Source organism: Microcaecilia unicolor, chromosome 8 (assembly GCF_901765095.1).
Source record: "Microcaecilia unicolor chromosome 8, aMicUni1.1, whole genome shotgun sequence".
NCBI lineage: Eukaryota > Metazoa > Chordata > Amphibia > Gymnophiona > Siphonopidae > Microcaecilia > Microcaecilia unicolor.
The window spans coordinates 69,623,715-69,643,962 of NC_044038.1; the positions used below are offsets into that span (position 1 = coordinate 69,623,715).

Consider the following 20,248-nt stretch of genomic DNA (forward strand, 5'->3'; position numbering starts at 1 on the left):
GTTTGGGTCATCTATGGCCATCTCAAACAATAGAGTATTTTGAGGGCTTGGTTTGACATTCTCCAAGACCAGTTGTCTTAACTGAGAGGATAGTCTTGGAGCAGAAACTTGCAGAGCATCCAGATAACCCCCCACTGGGAGTATTTGTATGTTCTGGAATCAAGGGAGGTGACTCTGGATCTGATGCCCTGGGACAGAGCTAACATGCATCAGTTGCAGGGGGCTCTACTCTCTTGCTGGTTTCTTCAGAATCAGAACCTGGACCTACTGTTGCTTCTCCAGGGACTTCTGAAGTGCGATATCAACTGGTGGCTATCCATACCCACCTTGAAGAGGGGAGTGGATTTGGAATCCCCTGTTTCGATTGTAGTCATGATAAATAAAAGTTTATTTGGCTAGGGAGCCCATTGTTAGGAAATGATGGCCCAAGGTTGCTAGTCACAGTGTAAAGTAAAATGATCCATCCAGTGCCTGGAAATGAGAGCTGTCACTCATGGGGTAGGGTGGTGCAGATTGTCAGCACAGTGGTAGTGCCCCATCTCGTCCATAAGGGTGATGCTAGAAGTAGTCAAATGGAAGAAATGGAAATTTTCATGAGGTGGACTGGGGTCCACCTGATGGTGCTCCCTTTGCAGCATACCTGGCCAGAGTTGAAAATGTGCCGGTAGATTTCATGATCTGGGAGAGTGGAGTCTGGAGGCATATACCTCAAAGAACAAAGTGGATCACATTAAGAGAATTGAAACAGTTTTTCAGGAATTACAATAAAATTATCCTCTTGCTATCATAAAACAAAACCTAAGAGATATATTAACAGAGATGCAAGAGAAAAAAAACCCAATTAAGAGAAATAAGATTTTTTAAATAAAATATTTTTCAATTGTTTTCTAAAAGATTTATAATCAGGAATACTTCTAATCTGAATGGAGAGTTCTTTCTATAATTTTGTGGCTTGACATGCAAAAGATGAACAGTAGTTGCTTAGATTTCTTACTCCTAATCTTGGGAAAACTAAAATAATTAGTGTTGTGCAAAGAATAATTAGTATTCTGAGAGAAACAAAATAAGTTATACAGTGGTGGAAATAAGTATTTGATTCCTTGCTGATTTTGTAAGTTTGCCCACTGACAAAGACATGAGCAGCCCATAATTGAAGGGTAGGTTATTGGTAACAGTGAGAGATAGCACATCACAAATTAAATCCGGAAAATCACATTGTGGAAAGTATATGAATTTATTTGCATTCTGCAGAGGGAAATAAGTATTTGATCCCCCACCAACCAGTAAGAGATCTGGCCCCTACAGACCAGGTAGATGCTCCAAATCAACTCGTTACCTGCATGACAGACAGCTGTCGGCAATGGTCACCTGTATGAAAGACACCTGTCCACAGACTCAGTGAATCAGTCAGACTCTAACCTCTACAAAATGGCCAAGAGCAAGGAGCTGTCTAAGGATGTCAGGGACAAGATCATACACCTGCACAAGGCTGGAATGGGCTACAAAACCATCAGTAAGACGCTGGGCGAGAAGGAGACAACTGTTGGTGCCATAGTAAGAAAATGGAAGAAGTACAAAATGACTGTCAATCGACAAAGATCTGGGGCTCCACGCAAAATCTCACCTCGTGGGGTATCCTTGATCATGAGGAAGGTTAGAAATCAGCCTACAACTACAAGGGGGGAACTTGTCAATGATCTCAAGGCAGCTGGGACCACTGTCACCACGAAAACCATTGGTAACACATTACGACATAACGGATTGCAATCCTGCAGTGCCCGCAAGGTCCCCCTGCTCCGGAAGGCACATGTGACGGCCCGTCTGAAGTTTGCCAGTGAACACCTGGATGATGCCGAGAGTGATTGGGAGAAGGTGCTGTGGTCAGATGAGACAAAAATTGAGCTCTTTGGCATGAACTCAACTCGCCGTGTTTGGAGGAAGAGAAATGCTGCCTATGACCCAAAGAACACCGTCCCCACTGTCAAGCATGGAGGTGGAAATGTTATGTTTTGGGGGTGTTTCTCTGCTAAGGGCACAGGACTACTTCACCGCATCAATGGGAGAATGGATGGGGCCATGTACCGTACAATTCTGAGTGACAACCTCCTTCCCTCCGCCAGGGCCTTAAAAATGGGTCGTGGCTGGGTCTTCCAGCACGACAATGACCCAAAACATACAGCCAAGGCAACAAAGGAGTTGCTCAGGAAGAAGCACATTAGGGTCATGGAGTGGCCTAGCCAGTCACCAGACCTTAATCCCATTGAAAACTTATGGAGGGAGCTGAAGCTGCGAGTTGCCAAGCGACAGCCCAGAACTCTTAATGATTTAGAGATGATCTGCAAAGAGGAGTGGACCAAAATTCCTCCTGACATGTGTGCAAACCTCATCATCAACTACAGAAGACGTCTGACCGCTGTGCTTGCCAATAAGGGTTTTGCCACCAAGTATTAGGTCTTGTTTGCCAGAGGGATTAAATACTTATTTCCCTCTGCAGAATGCAAATAAATTCATATACTTTCCACAATGTGATTTTCCGGATTTAATTTGTGATGTGCTATCTCTCACTGTTACCAATAACCTACCCTTCAATTATGGGCTGCTCATGTCTTTGTCAGTGGGCAAACTTACAAAATCAGCAAGGGATCAAATACTTATTTCCACTACTGTACGTATATAAAGGTGCCAAGCCATGCTGAACTCTGTACAGTAACTCTTAAACAGAACTCTGCTCTTAAATGGAAGCCAATGTAAATGGATTAGGTAAAGTGAAACATGATCAGTAATAGCTAAGGAAAAAAAATCAATCTTACTGCTATGTTCTAAATTGTTCTTAAATTTTTTGAGACAGATTTAGGGCAAGCTATAAAACTCAAGTTACAATAGTTAATTTGAGACAACAGGAGACTTTGGACCAATAGTTGGAAGGAGTCCTCTCTCTACGTATCCAACATAACTTTCTCAATAATGTGAGTTTTTTGTATGAGCAAATTAGTATAAACGTTTTAAACAATGACGTATCATCAATAAGAATTCCTAAAACCTAATTTCAGAAACCAATTTGGATTCTATATCCTGAATTTTGATGAACTAATCTACATTTAATTTCAAACAGTATTTCTGCATCCATCCTTCTACTACCTTTCTAATATTAGATTTGGCTTGTTCCGAATGATGTCAGCCACATAAATGAAACATTGTAGACCAACTTGTTCTAACAAAAAACCACGGGAGGACAGAAACATATTGAACAAAATAGGAGAAGGTGAGATTCCTGAGGTACTCCATATGTATTAGTGTAACTAGATGAGAACTCATCATTCATCTTGGGAAAAGTCCTTGGCGCCGTGGCCTGACAAAGGCAGGACACGACACAACATTGGTAATGCTGACTCGGCACAGTAAAACACAGGTAATGCTGATGGGCGGGCAGGATGGGATTGTGGGTTGAATTGCTCAGGCCCCCAAGAAGGCAGGTCTTTCTTCCTTTGGATCTTTATCTGGTCCTTTTGGCCTTGGTTAAGTTACCTTTTGAGCCATTTTCTGGTTCATTCCTGAAGAATATAACTCTTCTTGTCATCAGCAGCAGATGAACCCATTAACTGATGGGTTGTATCCGCCTACCAGCAGGTGGAGATAGAGAACACTGAAAAACCATAGTGCCTCATGGACGGCTAGCCTCAACTGCCTTCAGTATTTCTCTGTCTCCCAGCAGGTGTGGACATAGCTTGATCAGCTCCTGGACTGCCCGGGGTGGCTCCTGTGCTTTGCCAGTTGAGCAGGGGTGTTGTGGCTGGTGGTGCCCACTTTAAAGGCATATAGGTTCGCCCTTTCCCTGCCTTACCCATTCCCCCCGCCTCCCGGAGTCCCTCTGTTGCTGCCTGCCTCCAACTTTCCTCACAGCGTTTAAAAAAAAAAAAGCGCGCTTTTACTGTGTGGCTGTTCTGAGGCTTTTTCCAGAGATTCTGGTTCTGTGCAGCTTGACCGGAACTCATTGACTCGGTCTTCTGAGGTGAGAGTGGTGCCCAGCTCCTCTGGGGAGGTCCCGCGGACGCCGTTCCGAACGGGATAAGCTTTGGTGCGAAGCCATCATTTTATTACTATATTTCCGTCCAGACGGGCGATGGCTGCTGAGGGAGTTAAGCGCCTCTCCCATTGTGGTAAACGCAGATCAGCAGCGGGGCTGTGTAAAACGTGCTCCTTAGACGCTCACGCTAGTATGAGCATGGCGAACTATGTTTCTTCCCGCTCGATGGATCTGGCAGCGGGTGCCATTTTGGAAGCGCCGCATGTCTCGACCCTCGCGGTTGCAGAGGAGTCTGAGTGCAAGGGGACGCCTCGTTTAGAGGCTGCCAGAGGAGCTCCTACATCCGTTTCTCCTAAATTGGAGGCGGAGGGCCAGCGTGAGATTTTCTCCCCTGAGTTTGTGCTTTTAATGCATAAGGCATTCATGCTGAAAAGAGCTCTGCCGCAGGTGTCTGACACTGCGTTGCATCCTGGCTTCCCTCCGGGGGCTGAGGCCCCGGGGATGGCTTCAGATGTTATTTCCTCCCCCGAGCTTTGGAAACACGCTAAACATAACGAGTAAATTCCCCATCTGAAAGTGGCACATATCCTCCCCCCCCCCCCCCCCCCCCCCCCCCCCCCCCCCCCCGGTGGTCGGGCTGTGGGGAGTCTGAGGGGTCTGGTAGGCCCTCAGGGACGGATGATCCAGAGGAGGGTGTCTGTTTGCCACTGGATTTGGATGATCCAATGTGGTTCAGATTTTCCACCGCGACGAGCTGCCAGCTCTTATTTCTGATGCCTTGCAGGCCCTCTTGATTGATGATCCTGCTGAAGGAGAGGCCTCCTCTCTTAATCTTAGGATGGCAAGTACTAAGAAGCCTACTCGGGCCTTTCCGGTGCATGACTCCATCCAAGAGCTTATTTCTGCTCAATGGTCTGACCCTGATGGGCCGTTGAAAGTGGCCAGGGCTATATGGGTAAGCTTTACCCTCTGCGTGAGGAGCACTTGGCCCCTTTGGGGCTGCCTAAAGTGGATGCATTGGTCAAGGCAGTGACAAAAAAGACCACTCTCCCAATAGAGGGAGGGGTCGCTTTGAAAGACTTGCAGAACCGGCGGCTGGAGTCTGTGCTGAAGCGGTCCTTTGAAATTGCGGGCCTTGCCTTGAGGGCGTCTATTTACAGTTCCTATGCAGCCCGGGCATGTCTTTTCTGGCTACAGCAGGTGGTAGAACAGCCTGCCAATGGTGCGGGGCCCCTTTCTGAGGTTGCCCCGCAGATGGAGTCGGCCCTGTCATTTTTGCCTGACGCCCTTTATGATCTGTTCAGAGCTTGGGCTAAACAGATGTCTGTGACGGTTTCTGCCCGCCGCCTTCTTTGGCTGTGGCATTGGGCGGCTGACATGGCTTCTAAGCAAAGGCTGGTGAGGCTACCCTTTCGGGGCCTCCTGTTATTTGGAGAGGAATTGGAGAAGATTGTGAAAGACCTGGGGGACTAAACCCCAGCGGTTACCTGAGGATAGGCCGATGCCTTCTTCCAAAGGTTCTGTGTTTCCCTCCTCTTCCAGACCTCGCTTCCGTGAAGCTCGCAGGTATCACCCGGGGCACTCTGCTGGGTTTTCTCTGGTACCCGTTTTCAGCAGAGGAACTCCTTTCGCTCGGACAAACGTTCCGCAGGGGCCGGGTCAAGGCCAGGAGTTCAGGGGCGTCCTCCACAATGATGGGACGCCGGTCCACTCCTCCATGCCTGCAATAGGACATTTTTCCCTCTTTCTAGAGGAGTGGACCAAGATTACCTCAGATCAGTGGGTCCTGGTCCTGATCAGAGAAGGTTACCGACTGGAATTCGGTGCCCCGGTGAGACGTGTTTGTGGAGTCCCGATGCGGCACTGCCGTAAAACGGGCAGCAGTAGAGGAGACTTTACAAGTCTTGCTGCACCTCGGAGCGGTGGTCCCGGTGCCTCCCGCTGAACGCAGTTGCGGCTGCTATTCCATTAATTTTGTCGTGCCTCGAAAAGGCGGGTCTTTCAGACCGATTCTCGACTTACAAAGAGTCAACGAGGCCCTCAGAGTACGACATTTTCCCATGGAAACCCTGCACTCCGTCATTGCGGCGGTTCAGCCAGGAGAGTTTCTCACGTCTCTGGACCTAAAAGAAATATATTTGCACATTCCTATCTGGCCTCCACACCAGCGGTTCCTCCGCTTTGCGGTGTTGGGAAAACATTTCCAGTTTCGGGCCTTGCCTTTCGGCCTAGCCACAGCTGCCTGTAACTTCTCCAAGGTAATGGTGGTCGTAGCTGCCTGCCTCAGGCGAGATGGTATCAGAGTTCACCCTTATCTCGATGACTGGCTCATTAGAGTGGATTCGGCAACCAAGAGTCGTCTTGCCACAGCCAGAGTGGTGGCAGTCCTGCAGGTGTTGGCTGGGTGGTCAATATACCCGAAAGTCACCTGACCCCCTCTGTCTTTCGAGTATTTGGGAGTCCGGTTCAACATGGCATCGGGGTTTGTCTTTCTCCCCGATCAAAGGCGGTGCAAGCTTCAGAATCAGGTCCGTCTGCTCCTGTGGATGCCTCGCCCACGAGCTTGGGACTTTGTCCAGCTGCTGGGGTCGACGATGGCCACCGTGCAGGTGGTGCCTTGGGCGAGAGCGCATATGAGGCCTCTGCCGATTGCCCTGCTTCAACAATGGTCTCAGATGTCCCAGGAATATCAACGCAGACTAACGTTGCTCCCTGCAGCCCGGCTCAGTATGGAGTGGTGGCTCTCCAACAGGATGCTGCACCAAGGAATGCCTCTTGCACTTCCTTCTTGGTGCCTGGTGATAACAGATGCTAGCCTTCTAGGCTGGGGAGCGCATTGCCAGGGAAGCTATGCTCAGGGTCTGTGGACACCCGTGGAAGCGGGGTGGTCCATCAATCGCTTGGAACTCAGAGCGATATTCCAGGCCTTTCAAAAGACTCTGAAGGGGCTTGCTGTCCGGGTTCTGTCAGACAACACGACAGTGGTGGCATACATAAATTGTCAGGGAGGCACTCATTGCAGGGCCCTGGCCGCGGAGGCCGCTCAGATTTGCCACTGGGCCAAGCTACACCTGCAGCTTCTATCGGCAGCTCACTTAGCAGGTCAGAGCAACGTGCAAGCCAGTGTTCTCAGCAGGCATCAAATCGACCCGGCGGAATAGGAAATGGCAGAAGAAGTTTTTCTTCAGATTTGTGCCAAATGGGGGACTCCCAGAATGGATCTAATGGCATCAAGTGCAAACGCCAAAGTACCTCGCTTTTTCAGCAGCAGGAGAGATTCTCACTTGGCGGGGTTGGATGCTCTGGCTCAGCCCTGGCCCTCGGGCCTCCTGTATGTGTTCCCTCCTTGGCCCTTGATAGGGCGAGTCCTACTGCGGATTCGACAGCACCGAGGTCTGGTGATTGTCATCGCTCCAGATTGTCCAAGGCGTCCGTGGTATGCGGATCTCCGCTGGATGTTGGTGGACGCTCTGGTGCATTTGCCCCTGGTGCCGAACCTATTGGTTCAGGGTCTGGTGTCTATGGAGGATCCCTGCCGATTTGGTCTTATGGCCTGGCTATTGAGAGGGTGCAACTGAGAGACAAGGGATACTCTAACAAGGTCATCTCCACTCTCTTGCAGGCCCGCAAGCAGTCCACCTCCACAGCTTATGCTCAGATCTAGCGCAAATTTGAGGCGTGGGGTGTTTCAAAGGTAATCACACCCATGCGGGCTACAGTCTCGACAGTGCTGGACTTTTTGCAGGAGGGCTTACAAAAAGTCCTAGCTTACAATTCCCTGCGGGTGCAAGTGGCACCATTGTCATGCTATCGAGGGAAATTCGCTGGCTTGTCCCTTGCGGCTCATCCGGACATTGCCCGATTTCTCAGAGGGGTGCTTAGGCTCCGTCCTCCGGTTGCCCTGTCCGGCCTGGAACCTGGGGCTGGTGTTGAAGGCTCTTCAGGGTTCGCCCTTCGAGCCGCTTAAGCGAGCTTCGGAGAAGGATGTAACTCTCAAGACAGTCTTTTTGGTGGCCATTACATCGGCTAGACGCATGTCTGAGCTGCAGGCGCTGTCCTGTCGGGACCCTTTTCTGCAATTCTCGGAGTCCGGAGTAACGGTACGTACAGTGCCTTCCTTCCTGCCAAAGGTGGTTTCAGCGTTTCACCTGAACCAGCCCATTTTTCTTCCTTCCTTTTCTAGGGAAGAGTTCCCGGACTCCTTTGGGCAGTTACATCTTCTGGATGTCCGCAGGGCGCTGTTGCAGTGTCTACAGATGTCAAATGACTTCAGGACTTCTGATCACCTTTTTGTCTTGCTGTCAGGTCCTCGGTGTGGAGGCCCGCGTCAAAGGCCACTATAGCCCGTTGGCTCAAGGAAGTCATTTTTTCTGCACATTTGCTTTCAGGTCGTTCTCCTCCTGAAGCGTTTAAGGCACATTACACGAGAGCCATTTCCTCCTCGTGGGCTGAAATGGGTGCACTCTGTAGTGCGGCTACTTGGGCTTCTCAGCTCTCATTTGTCCAGCATTATAGACTGGATGTTGCAGCGAAGCAGGATGCTATTTTTGGAGCACAAGTGCTTGCTCGCGATGTGGCCTGTTCCCACCCTAAGTAGAGATTGCTTTTGTACATCCCATCAGTTAATGGATTTATCTGCTGCTGATGACAAAGAAGGGAAAATTAGGTTCTTACCTTGGTAATTTTCTTTCCTTTAGTCACAGCAGATGAATCCATGATCCCTCCCTGTCTGACTTGTTTTTTGTTCAGATCTTTCATGCAGATATAGATCTCATTGGGAGAAGTTGGATACCAGTTTTTCAAAATTTCTACATGATGTTCTACTACAGGAGGTTGAGTTCATCCCTCCTTTGTATGGTTACTACTCCTGTTCTGGGGCGTTTGTTCGCTGTGAGGAAAGTTTGTTATTTTACCTTTATGGTTCACTCTGCTTTAGAAATCTCAAATACTGAAGGCAGTTGGGGCTAACCGTCCATGAGGCACTATGGTTTTTCAGTGCTGGTAGGCAGGTACAACCCATCAGTTAATGGATGCATCTGCTATGACTAAAGGAAAGGAAATTACCAAGGTACGAACCTAATTTTCCATAAAATGGTGGTCTTGATAGCAACCTGTTCAGTGAGATGTGTTTTGGAGCTGCAAGCGCTTTCATGTAGGAAGTCTTTCTTGGCGTTTCACAGAGATAAATTGGTCCATTGGACTGTTCCTAAGATGGTTTCCCCTTTCAGTGTGAACCAGTCAGTGGTTCTGTCAGTCTTGGGAGATCCCAAAGCTGATGCAGAGCACAAGCGTCTTTATCGTTTGGATGTTCTGAGAGATCTGTGGGATTATCTTCAAAAGATAGAATTGTTTTGCACGATGGATCAGTTGTTTGTTCTTGTTTGTGGTCCCAGGAAGGGGGGAGCAGCTTCGAAGGCATCCATTTCAAGATGGTTGAAGAATGCCATTGAGTTACAGGCTGTTATAGGGCAGTGATTTTCAACCCAGTCCTCGGGGACCATCTTGCCAGTTGGGCTTTCAGGATATTCACAATGAATATGCATGGCCAATATCTCATGTATATTCATTGTGGGTATCCTGAAAACCTAACTGGCTAGGTGGTCCCTGAGGACAGGTTTGAAAACCCCTATGTAAGGAACTTTCATGTTTTCTCTAAGGAATACATGGTACGGGTCTAGTTCTGTCTGGATTTCCTAAAGTAGTTTAAACCTAACATGTCACTTGGTATATTACTCTTCCAGTATTTTGGAAAGCAGTGTTTCCTGTCTGGGTTTCCTAAAGTAGTTTAAACCTAACATGTCACTTGGTATATTACTCTTCCAGTATTTTGGAAAGCAGTGTTTCCTGTCCCAGTTTCATCAGTCAGACATGTTGAACATTGCATTCTTACCTGAAGAGAACATAAGAGTTTTGTCACTTGGATCACCTCTTTGTTCTTTTTGGTGGTCCAAGGAAAGGAGAAACAACAAAGGGATCCAAGATGGCTGACACTAAAGCATAGTTGATAAAGGTAGTAGTTGTGTTAGTGTACACAGTACGGGGCAAATCGGGACCTGCTCTCTTAAAACTGCATTCTACTGGGATGCAAGCGACTTCTGGGTAGAGTGTGAGCTGCATAGGCGGTCGGTGGCCCAACTGTTTAGGGAGGCTAAAGGGGGCGGTGCCAGGGGTGGGGCTTACATCCATAATTATCTGACAACACAGAAAAAAATAAGTAAAAGTAAAATAGTAACAAGTAATACCTTTTATTAAATTTAGATATTAGATATGTATCATATGTCAAAGAATAAAGTGGTTGCTTAAACTGTCTGAGAGCTTGATGGCTGAACAGTATAGTTGGAAGGAAAGTGCATTTCTATAGAATAGGCAGTCAGAACTTTTGATGACACAAAAGCACCAGTGCTAAGGTTCAATTTCCAGAGTGCAGAGATACCAAGGGTGTCCCATCCCAAATGTGAAAAGTACCATCCCAATTAGTGAGATTCAAGGTTAGCAAGTGAAAGTTGAGCTACTACTGAGAATGCTATGAGCTAAATTAAGACCAAATTCTAATATTAGGCATATTGAAAAGTAATGCAAAACCTTAAAAAACTCACTCAGGACCTATAAAGCAAATTGACTGTAACATAAGAATAGCCATACTGAGTCAGACCAACAGATTTAAATTTCAGAAACTGACACATTCCACTCACTAAATTAAAAAATGAATAAATATTTGAAACAAATGTATAATAAGGTGATACCTTTTTATTTAACTAATTTAATACATTTTTTGACTAGCTTTTTGGAGTTTACTAACCTGAGGAAGGAGGTTTAGACCTCTGAAAGCAAGTCAAAAATGTATTTAGTCCAATAAAAAGTCATCTTATTTTACATTTTTTTGTTTTATTTTTATTTATTAACCTGTAAAGTGGACTAACATGGCTACTTCATTCTACATTAAAAATAATTTTACCTTTGCTATCTGGCATCTAATTTTTCTAATTGTGCAGGTCACAGCCTCTGGTTACTGCCTTTCTGTCTTTTAACTCTTTCCATATCTCTTGTCCATTTATCATTTTTCTCTCTTCGCATGTCTTCTTCACATCTTCTACTGCATTCATCTCCGACACTGGTATTTTCTTTTCTGCTTTCTTCCATTCTTCTGTCTCTCTGACCACTCAGACTTATCCATGCTTCATTTTCCCTGTTTTCCATCTTTTTTCCCTCACCCAGTGTGTGTGTGTGTGTGTCTGAACTCCCCCCCCCCCAGCCATATCGGATCTGTTTCTCTCTCTCCCACCCCACCATCCAGGATCTTGTGTGTGTCTCTCTCCCTGCCTGCCATAATCTCCTCTCTGTTTCTCTCCCTCCGTCTAACTTTCTTCCCCCTCCCTGCCATGCAGCATCTCTTCTCTCTCTTCCCCTGCCCCAGGCACCCAGAATCTTCTCTCTCTCTCTCTCCCACCTCACCCTACCTCACATACCATACAGATCTCTTCTCTGTCTCTCTCTCTCCCCCCCCCCCCCATACAATGCAACTCTGTCTCTCCCCCAACTTCCAGAATTGCTCCTCCCTCTCTGCCATGCAGCATCTCTTCTCTCTCTTCCCTACCCCAGGTACCCAGGATATTCTCTCTCTCCCCATAAAATGCACCACTGCCTGTTTTTCTTTTCACTATCCAGCTTTGCTCCTCTGTCTCTTCCCCCCCCCCCCCCCCCCCCCCAATATCCAGCTTTTTGCTCCTCTGTTTCTTCTCTCCCCCTAATATCCAGCTTTGCCCCATCTGCCTCTTCTCCCCCAAAACATCTAGCCTTGCTTCTGTCTGCCCCCCCCCTCCCTCCCATATCCAACATTGTGCCTCTGCCCTCCCCATCATCCTCTCTGTTTCCTCCCATTTCCTGCCTCCAGCATTATCTTCTCTCTCTTTTTTTTTTCTTCCCCCTAGCCGCAAAAAGAGAAAGAAGCTGGAACTTCCCTTCCATGCTGCCCTGCCGCCAAGCCCGCTGCCTCTCCGATTCAGTGGCCATCCATCGGCAAACAAACACTGTGCATGGAGCCATAGAGCTCCGCATGGCAGCGCTGACATCTCTTCCCATCCCACCCACTATGATGCAACATGATCGGCAAACAAACACTGTGCACGGAGCCATAGAGCGCCGCATGGCAGCGCTGACAACTCTTCCGGTCCCACCCTCTGATGCAACATTGTATTGCATCATAGAGGGTGGGACCGGAAGAGCTGTCAGCGCTGCCATGCGGAGCTCTATGGCTCCGTGCACAGTGTTTGTTTGCTGATGGATGGCCACTGAATCGGAGAGGCAGCGGGTTTGGCGGCAGGGCAGCATGGAAGGGAAGTTACAGCTTCTTTTGGGCAGGAACTGGCAATCTGCCAGCGACGTGCGCTCCAAAAGAGGTCTCCCCAAGCCTCTTATACGGGGCACCTATGGTGAGCTGACTCCTCTGCAAAATATTTGCAGGGCTGCCACATGATAGTCTCTACATTCCTCTGTCAAGAGTATAGGCTGGATCTGCAGGCTCAGCAGGACACAGGGTTTGGGGCTAGTGTTTTGTCAGCAGCTGGACTGGTCTGGAAGGAGAAATTAGATCTTACCTGCAAACACCGCAAAAAGTAAAAGGCAAGGGAACAAATTTGATTCCTAACATTTGACTAGTGTGCTTATTTAAAAACCTGCTTAACACTTAAGCGGTTACCATAAAAACATGCATAATAAAAAATTAAGGGGGATCACGTGGTGCGATGAGAGAGTGAGACGCGTTTTTTACTCTCTCCGAGGCCCCGACACGCTTTAAATTGAAAATAACCCGCTCCTGCTAATTTTTCAAAACCCCTCAGGCATCGTTCAACAGCTGCTTGCCTATGGACAGATATTTGGAAACACCAGCGAAAGGAATGGTGAGTAGAGGGGCGAAACGAGAGAAAGATAAACCGAAAGCGTTGGAGGTGGGAGCAGGGAACTCGCCGCCACGCATAGAACAGACGTTCTCAGCGGAGCAATTGGCACAGCTAACGGAGGCCGTTATGAAGGCCATGCAGCCCCAGATTGATAAGTTATCAAGTCAACTAGAGACTTATGAGGCGCGGCTTACCGACATCTCTGAAAGGACTGCAGAACTGGAACGGCGTGTATCCGATCTTGAAGATTCTAACACCCCGATGCAGGCGGGGGTACAAAAACTCTCGGCCACAGTAGAATCTTTGTCCGCGAAGGTGGATGACCTGGAAAACAGGTCCAGACGGTCCAATTTGAGAATCGTCGGCCTGCCAGAAACCATCGGAGATCAGGTGTTGGCCACAACGCTGGAGCGTTGGCTGGCCTCCGAGTTTGCATTGTCGGATTCGATAGGGCCGCTTTGCCTGGAAAGAGCGCACCGCGTGGGACGTGCACAAGATGGCCGCCAAACGCCTCGGGTTGTGATCCTGAAAATGCATAACTACCTGCATAAAGCAGAAATACTCCGTGGCTACCGGCTAAAACGAGAAGAGACGAAATTTGACGGACATCTTGTTCGCATATTTCAGGATTATTCGGCTCAACTACAGGACAAAAGGAAGCAGTTCACACCAGTTTGCAGATGGCTGGCTGAACTTAAGATCAGGTTCATGCGCCTCTATCCTGCCTTATTGAACATTAGGCAAGGCAACAGCTGGAAGATCTGTGATTCTTTGCAAGCAGCTAAAGATTATGTCTCGAAGCTGGAGACCGACACAGGAAAGCCGCCAATCAGCCCTGTGGGAGACTGAGGGACAACAATACATGGTTTGATAGTCTGAACATGAGGGTTCTTGTTATAACAGTTAATTGTTATGGGTGTTAACTGTAGAGTGTCATTACAAATGGGGGTGTTGGGGCCTCGAGCATTGTAGTGCCCCTATATGATTCAGTTTGGGTGGTGGGAAAGGGAAAGGGAGAGGGGGAGGGTTGAAGAATTTGGGTGGGGGGAAGGGGAAGGGGGGGCTCCTTTTGAATGTAAAGTTGTAGAAGAGGTGGATGAAATAGAGATTTTGGTGTTCACGGACCAGGTGGCAGTATTTCAGAAGTGTATGGGTGTTATGTGTGGCATTTCTGCCCTGGGGTGGGGCTGGGCGCCCTGGGGTGGTTCATATACTGTACACGGGGCAATAGAACATAAAAATCCTTGGCTAAATTAGGGAGTAAAGGAGTGCGCATGGTCTCCTGGAACTTGTGTGGCATTACGTCCCCAATAAAGCGCACAAAAATTTGGGGAGCTTTAAAACGCCATAAGGCACAAATAGCTTGCTTACAGGAAACAAGACTTTCCTCTGAGGAACATGAGAAGTTAAAAAGGCATTGGGTAGGAGAGATGTTTTGTTCCCCGGCTGTGGGTAGGAAAGGAGGGGTAGCCATTTTGATCACTAAATCCCTTGCTTGTACCGCCAAATTAAGATTTAAAGATGGAGAAGGGAAATATCTGGGACTCCAGCTCAACCTGCCAAGGGAAAGATGTACTGTTGCTGGTGGTTTATGCGCCCCTGGTGAACTGCAGAAACTTCTACTCCCATTTGTTGAGTAAATACCAGCAATATTCACATCTGCCACTGATCATAGCTGGGGATATGAATCAAGTATATGATGATCAGGTAGACAGATCTGGTGGGCGGTCTCAGGGCAGAACAGAGAAAGAGACTATTCTAGAGTCCTTTTGCAATCTTGCCGGGCTCATAGACCCGTGGAGACTGCTCCATCAGGATGAAAGAGATTACACACACACGTCCCGAGTACATCGGACACAATCGAGATTAGATTACATCCTTACATCCCAAACTCTATTCCCTCAGGTACTAGATGCTCAGATAGGCCCGGAGGAAATCTCTGATCATTCTCTAATATGGGTAGACCTAGCAGCGCAATCTTTCTTTCAGCAGTCTGCAGGCTGGAGATTTCCCGTATACTTATATTCCTCCCCTGACTTTAACAAATATCTCCAAGAAAGATGGAATGAATACCTGACACATAATGAGCAACACTTAGAAGACCCAGGTCTATTTTGGTCTGCGGCCAAGGCAGTACTGCGGGGCGATATAATTGCGTATGTCTGTAAGCTTAATCGCCATATTAATCAACAAATTCTCGCCCTAGAGCGCAAGCTTAGACAGATGGAGAGAGTATACTAAATTTCCCACGTCAACCCAGTATGACTCTTTGATGACAGCGCAAACTGCTTTAAACAGTCTCTTACACGAACGAACGACCCGTTCCCTTTTTTATCAAAAATATCGGCTCCAGAAATTTGGGGATAAATCGGGCGGATACCTGGCTAAGGTGGTGAAACATACTAGGAAGTCGCGCTTTGTTCCTGCGGTGCGAACTAAGTCAGGAAGGGTTACTAAGAACATGGAGGAGATAGCTGCAGTTTTTAAAGATCATTTTGCAACCTTATATTCAGTAACAGGGCCTGGGGAAGTCTCGGAGACCACAGTGGTGGACTATTTAAATAACTCTGGTCTGCCTAAATTACTACCACAAGTAGCAGAAGCCCTCAATGCCCTGTTAAAGGCGAAAGAAGTACTACATAGCATTAAAGCGCTCAGACTTCACTTTGCACCTGGTCCCGACGGATATTCTGCAGAGTTTTATAAGATTCTCAAAATGCAGGTGGTAGGGCCGTTAATAGACGTATATAACGAAGCAGTCTCACAAGTTCACCTGCCCCGCCACGCGAACTCAGCCTTGATTAGCCTAATCCCTAAACCAGGGAGGGACCCATTACAGCCAAGCTCATTCAGGCCAATATCACTCATTAATGTAGATATTAAAATACTTTCCCGGATATTAGCGGATAGACTGGCCTCGGAGTTGCCTTCAATTATACATGAAGATCAAGTTGGGTTCGTCAGGGGACGAAAGTCCGTGCTTAACGTACGGAAATTGTTGGCAACACTGATGCATGCTAGAGACTTTGGCATTGACAGGTTATTGGTCAGCCTGGACCCTGAACGAGCTTTTGACGTAGTACAGTGGCCCTTCATGTTCGAGACGCTGCGCTGGGTGGGAATACAGGGCTGGTACCTCGATGCCATCAAAACATTGTACGCGACGCCAAGGGCAGCGGTTTTGGTTAATGGCATACGGACAGGGGAGTTCGAGATACGAGGAACACGTCAGGGCTGCCCCCTTTCACCCCTATTGTTTGTGATAGCACTAGAGTACTGTTATGTATAATACAGAAAACTGAAGCTATAAGGGGCGCACAGCTGCCAGAGCATGTGATTAAACTCTTGTCATATGCCGATGATCTTGTACTAATCTTAGATGAGCCACAAACCTCATTGAACAAACTACTTCAGGTGGTGGGAGAGTATGGGACCCTTTCGGGGTTCAGACTAAATCGAGCAAAGTCCTTGGGGTTGCCAGTGAGGGAGGTGGTTCAAACTAAGTGGCGGGGACATTTCCCATTGAAATGGGTGGCTTGGCAGTTAAAATATTTAGGAGTTCTGATACCTTCAGATCTTGCCCAGCTTTATGCGGTGAATGTCCTACCTCTGCTTACAGAGACCAGGTGCAAGCTGCAATTGTGGGAGCAGTCCCCACTTTCCTTGGCTGGACGCATCGCACTGTTTAACATGATAGTGGCTCCTCGTTGGCTTTACACCTTTCAGATGCTTCCATTATACTTGAGGCAGAAGGAAGAGAAGTCACTATACAAAGCTATACAGAGATTTTTATGGCGGGGGCGTAGGCCTAGGTTACCCATTAGTGTTCTTCAAAAGCCTAAACTGCATGGGGGAATGGGTTTGTTAAGTGTTAGATACCTTACCATCTCTAGCTCCATGAGACATGTACGAGATTGGCTGTCGGGATGCCAGGACTTTTCAGCAACCTCAATAGAATCTTCGGCATTCCCTACGGTCCACCTAAGCTGGTTGCTACACTCCACTCAACATAAGAGCATTATCAAGATCTCCGACAACCCATTTGTGTCTTCGGCTCGGGCAGCCTGGAGATGGCTCTGCAAGTGACATGGCTTCTCAGCAAGTTTTTCACCATTTTTGTCACTATACCATAACCCGGACTTTCCGGTTGGTACGACCTCAGGAGTGTTTGCTCGCTGGCGTAGTAAAGGCATTTGTTTCTTGTACCACTTGGTAACAGAGGAGGGTCAACTCCAACCTTTTACAGATCTGCAAAGAGTACTCCTTACCAGCTTCGGATTTGTTTGCATACAAGCAGGTGAAACACTATGCAACATCAGTAGGCTGGATTAACCTAAATGAGGACGTACAAGACATTCTCAGTACAGCCTTGACACTGAGCTCACAAAACGAGGTCCCTTTAAAGTATCACCATAGACACTTATTGGACACGACAGAGGACATAGACTATAGAAAGCGAGCGTAGGATTGGTCGGCAGATCTGGGCATAGAAATATCGGAGACGGTGATACAAAACTTTCTGTTATCTATCCTGCACAGTTTTCCTTTCACAAGACACTGGGAGCTACAATACAAATTTGTGCTTCGCTTGTTTATATCGCCATACAGAGCCCAGAAAGCAGGCTTTGGAGCAACAGGAAGCTGCCCACGATGTGCCTCCGCACGAGCAACGCTGGGACACATGTTTTGGTCCTGCCCTAGGGCACAGAGCTTCTGGAAACAGGTACTTGAGGCAGTTTGGGTACACTGGAAAAGAAGGACAGCGTTACAGCCGCTGCTGTTATTTGATGTATATAACTATACCAAACCGGCACTGCCGGATTATCGGAGGTTTTTGCAAAGAGCAGTTTTGCTGGGCAAAAAAGCGATCCTGAATAGTTGGATGGATCAGGCAGGCCCAACCTTCACCCAATGGAGAAACCTCATGATTGACTTGTCGAAGCTGGAGCGATGTGGCGTCCGAGCGCTGGATTCCGAGGAAGGGAGACGTTTACAACAGACCTGGAGTATCTTTTGGAACACTTTACACCCGTCAGCGAGAAGACAACTGCTTGCCACTTAAAATTCACATCCCTTTTGTTACTATCAGTTACCTGGTTAACTAGTTGATAGGACTATGAGGAGAACGGGGGGAGGGAGGGGGGGGGGGGTACTAATTAAATATATATGTTTGATAGCACAAGAAATAATGTATAACTGTATTGTATAGTTTGTTGATGACCTGAGTTTGCTGTCAATAAAAATCATTGAAACATTAAAAAAAAAATTAAAACTATCCAGTTCTTCAAGCTATGTTGTTCTACATAGAGTTGAGGCAGCACTTTAATTTACACTACAGTAAATAAGACAGTTAACTTCATACTTCCTCATGCCAGCACCCCCCCCCCCACCACCACCATTTGTTTAATTTTACTTCTCATAGTGCTATTCCTCCTCGTCCTCCCCCCCCCCCTTTGTTAACCCATCCTGGCCGCCTCGAGGAAATTGTAGTCAAGTATCTCAGTCATGGGGCTCAAGGAATTGCACCTCTGATAGTGGCAATATCCAGATCCAGATATGTTCACCTCCTTACCCCCCCCCCCCCCCCCCCCCCCCCAAAATCATACTGTGGAAAATCTTTCTGGGAGGGGATATGGTGGTTGTACACTGAAATGAGGAAGCATGGTCGCTGAGTATTTGCTAGGTTCTATTAAAAGCAGGCTGGGGGGTTTTTTTTGAACCATTTTGTTAAACTTACAAACTGAAATCTTGCTAGTTGTTTCTGGAATATCGATGTATCTGCCACTGATCGAAGGCTAGGTATTATTCATATAGGGGGATGTTACGTTTATTTGTTATTAAATGCAATAGTCTCTCGGGGCAATTTTAGCTTTTGCACATACCATGTCAGGAATGAAACTCGCACTTAAGCCAAGTGATCTGTGTGTAGAGTCTTATATAGTTTTGTATTGGGAACCTGCAAAGAATGTATATGTAATATTTAACTTTCATGTTTTGTATAGATCTGGCGGGAGCTGTTTTCTCCGCTACATGCTCTGAGTTTTGGGATTGGGGGAGATGCCACACACCATGTACTGTGGAGGCTGGAGAATGGAGAACTGGACCATATCAAACCAAAGGTGAGAGATGGGTGCCAGGGAAAGGGGTTAGAGGCTAGCTGGCCAGAACCAAAGCCCCCACCCGGGAGGGAAATGGGTTTGTGTCAGGGCTGTAGTTTCAGTTTCTGCAGACAATACACAGGTATTTTCGACTGAAACCTGAACACAGATTTCAGGTCGATTTTGCTGCCAAATCTGAAACTGAAATTTGGTTGACCTCTATATGGGGTGTTGAGCTGTAGTGGCTAGGTAAGCCCTGCTTAATCTTTGCTCACTCATGGTGCTTTCACCTCACTTTATTTTTCCATATTTGCTGGCAGTGTCGGGTAGTTTTATAAAATAAGAGTACGCAGGGGCCTTGGTAAAACCACTAAACCTTTTTTGTGTGTCCTGAAAGTGGCTTTTTGATAATGTTGCATTAGTGTATTTGTTGATCATGACTGTAAGCACTCTTCTATTCATAGATCATAGTCCTTTGGGTGGGTACTAATAACCATGGACATACTGCAGAGCAGATAGCTAGTGGCATTGAAACTATAATCCAGCTGATAAATCGGAGACAGCCACAAGCCCAAGTTGTGGTACTGGTGAGTAGCCCTGCTTCTTTAACTGCCCTCTCTGTGTGCCAAAAACAAGCCTTATGTGCATTCTTGGTTTCCCAGGGCTTACTTCCCAGGGGCAAAGACCCCAACCCACTGAGAGAAAGAAACAAGAAAGTGAATGAGATCCTGGCCTCGTCTCTTCCTCTTTTGTCCCGGGCTCAATTCCTTGATGTGGACCCAGGCTTCGTGCATTCAGACGGCACCATCAGCCATCATGACATGTATGATTATCTTCATCTCACCCGCCATGGATATTCCCGTGTCTGCAAACCCATCCACGAGTTGCTGTTACATCTGCTGGAGGACTCTACCCCTCACACACCTAATGCAGCCTCCTGACACATTCCATGTAGCTATCCAAGCACATTGCATGATTAGTTGTTCCTCCACCTCATGTTGCCTTGTGGTCTGTATGCTATGTATTTGGTAATAAATAGTATAATCTTTGAGCTGTAGTCTTTTTTTTAAATAGTAAGACCGTCCTGGTACTTGAATAGATGGGAGATCTAGGGCTTTTAAAAGTCTACTAGGCTGCAGATCCCATACTTAAGCCCATTTATCTGCCATGCAGCCAACAGAAAGCCCTTGAACCTCCCCCCTTCTTTGTCTTTGAAGTAGAGAAATTCC

At 47.3% G+C, this 20,248-nt stretch overlaps 1 protein-coding gene across 3 annotated transcripts in view; it reads left to right on the forward strand.

Annotated features, from left to right (window-relative positions):
* The window catches only part of PAFAH1B3 (platelet activating factor acetylhydrolase 1b catalytic subunit 3), a 58,571-nt gene extending 38,501 nt beyond the window's left edge, over positions 1-20,070 (forward strand). For all 3 annotated transcript variants that reach the window (XM_030212243.1, XM_030212244.1, XM_030212242.1), the window contains 3 exons: positions 18,924-19,040; positions 19,484-19,606; positions 19,682-20,070. In XM_030212243.1, the coding sequence (XP_030068103.1) occupies positions 18,924-19,040; positions 19,484-19,606; positions 19,682-19,960 (519 nt within the window). In that variant the 3' untranslated portion in view covers positions 19,961-20,070. The remainder of the gene's footprint in view (positions 1-18,923; positions 19,041-19,483; positions 19,607-19,681) is intronic.
* The last annotated feature ends 178 nt before the right edge of the window (positions 20,071-20,248 follow it).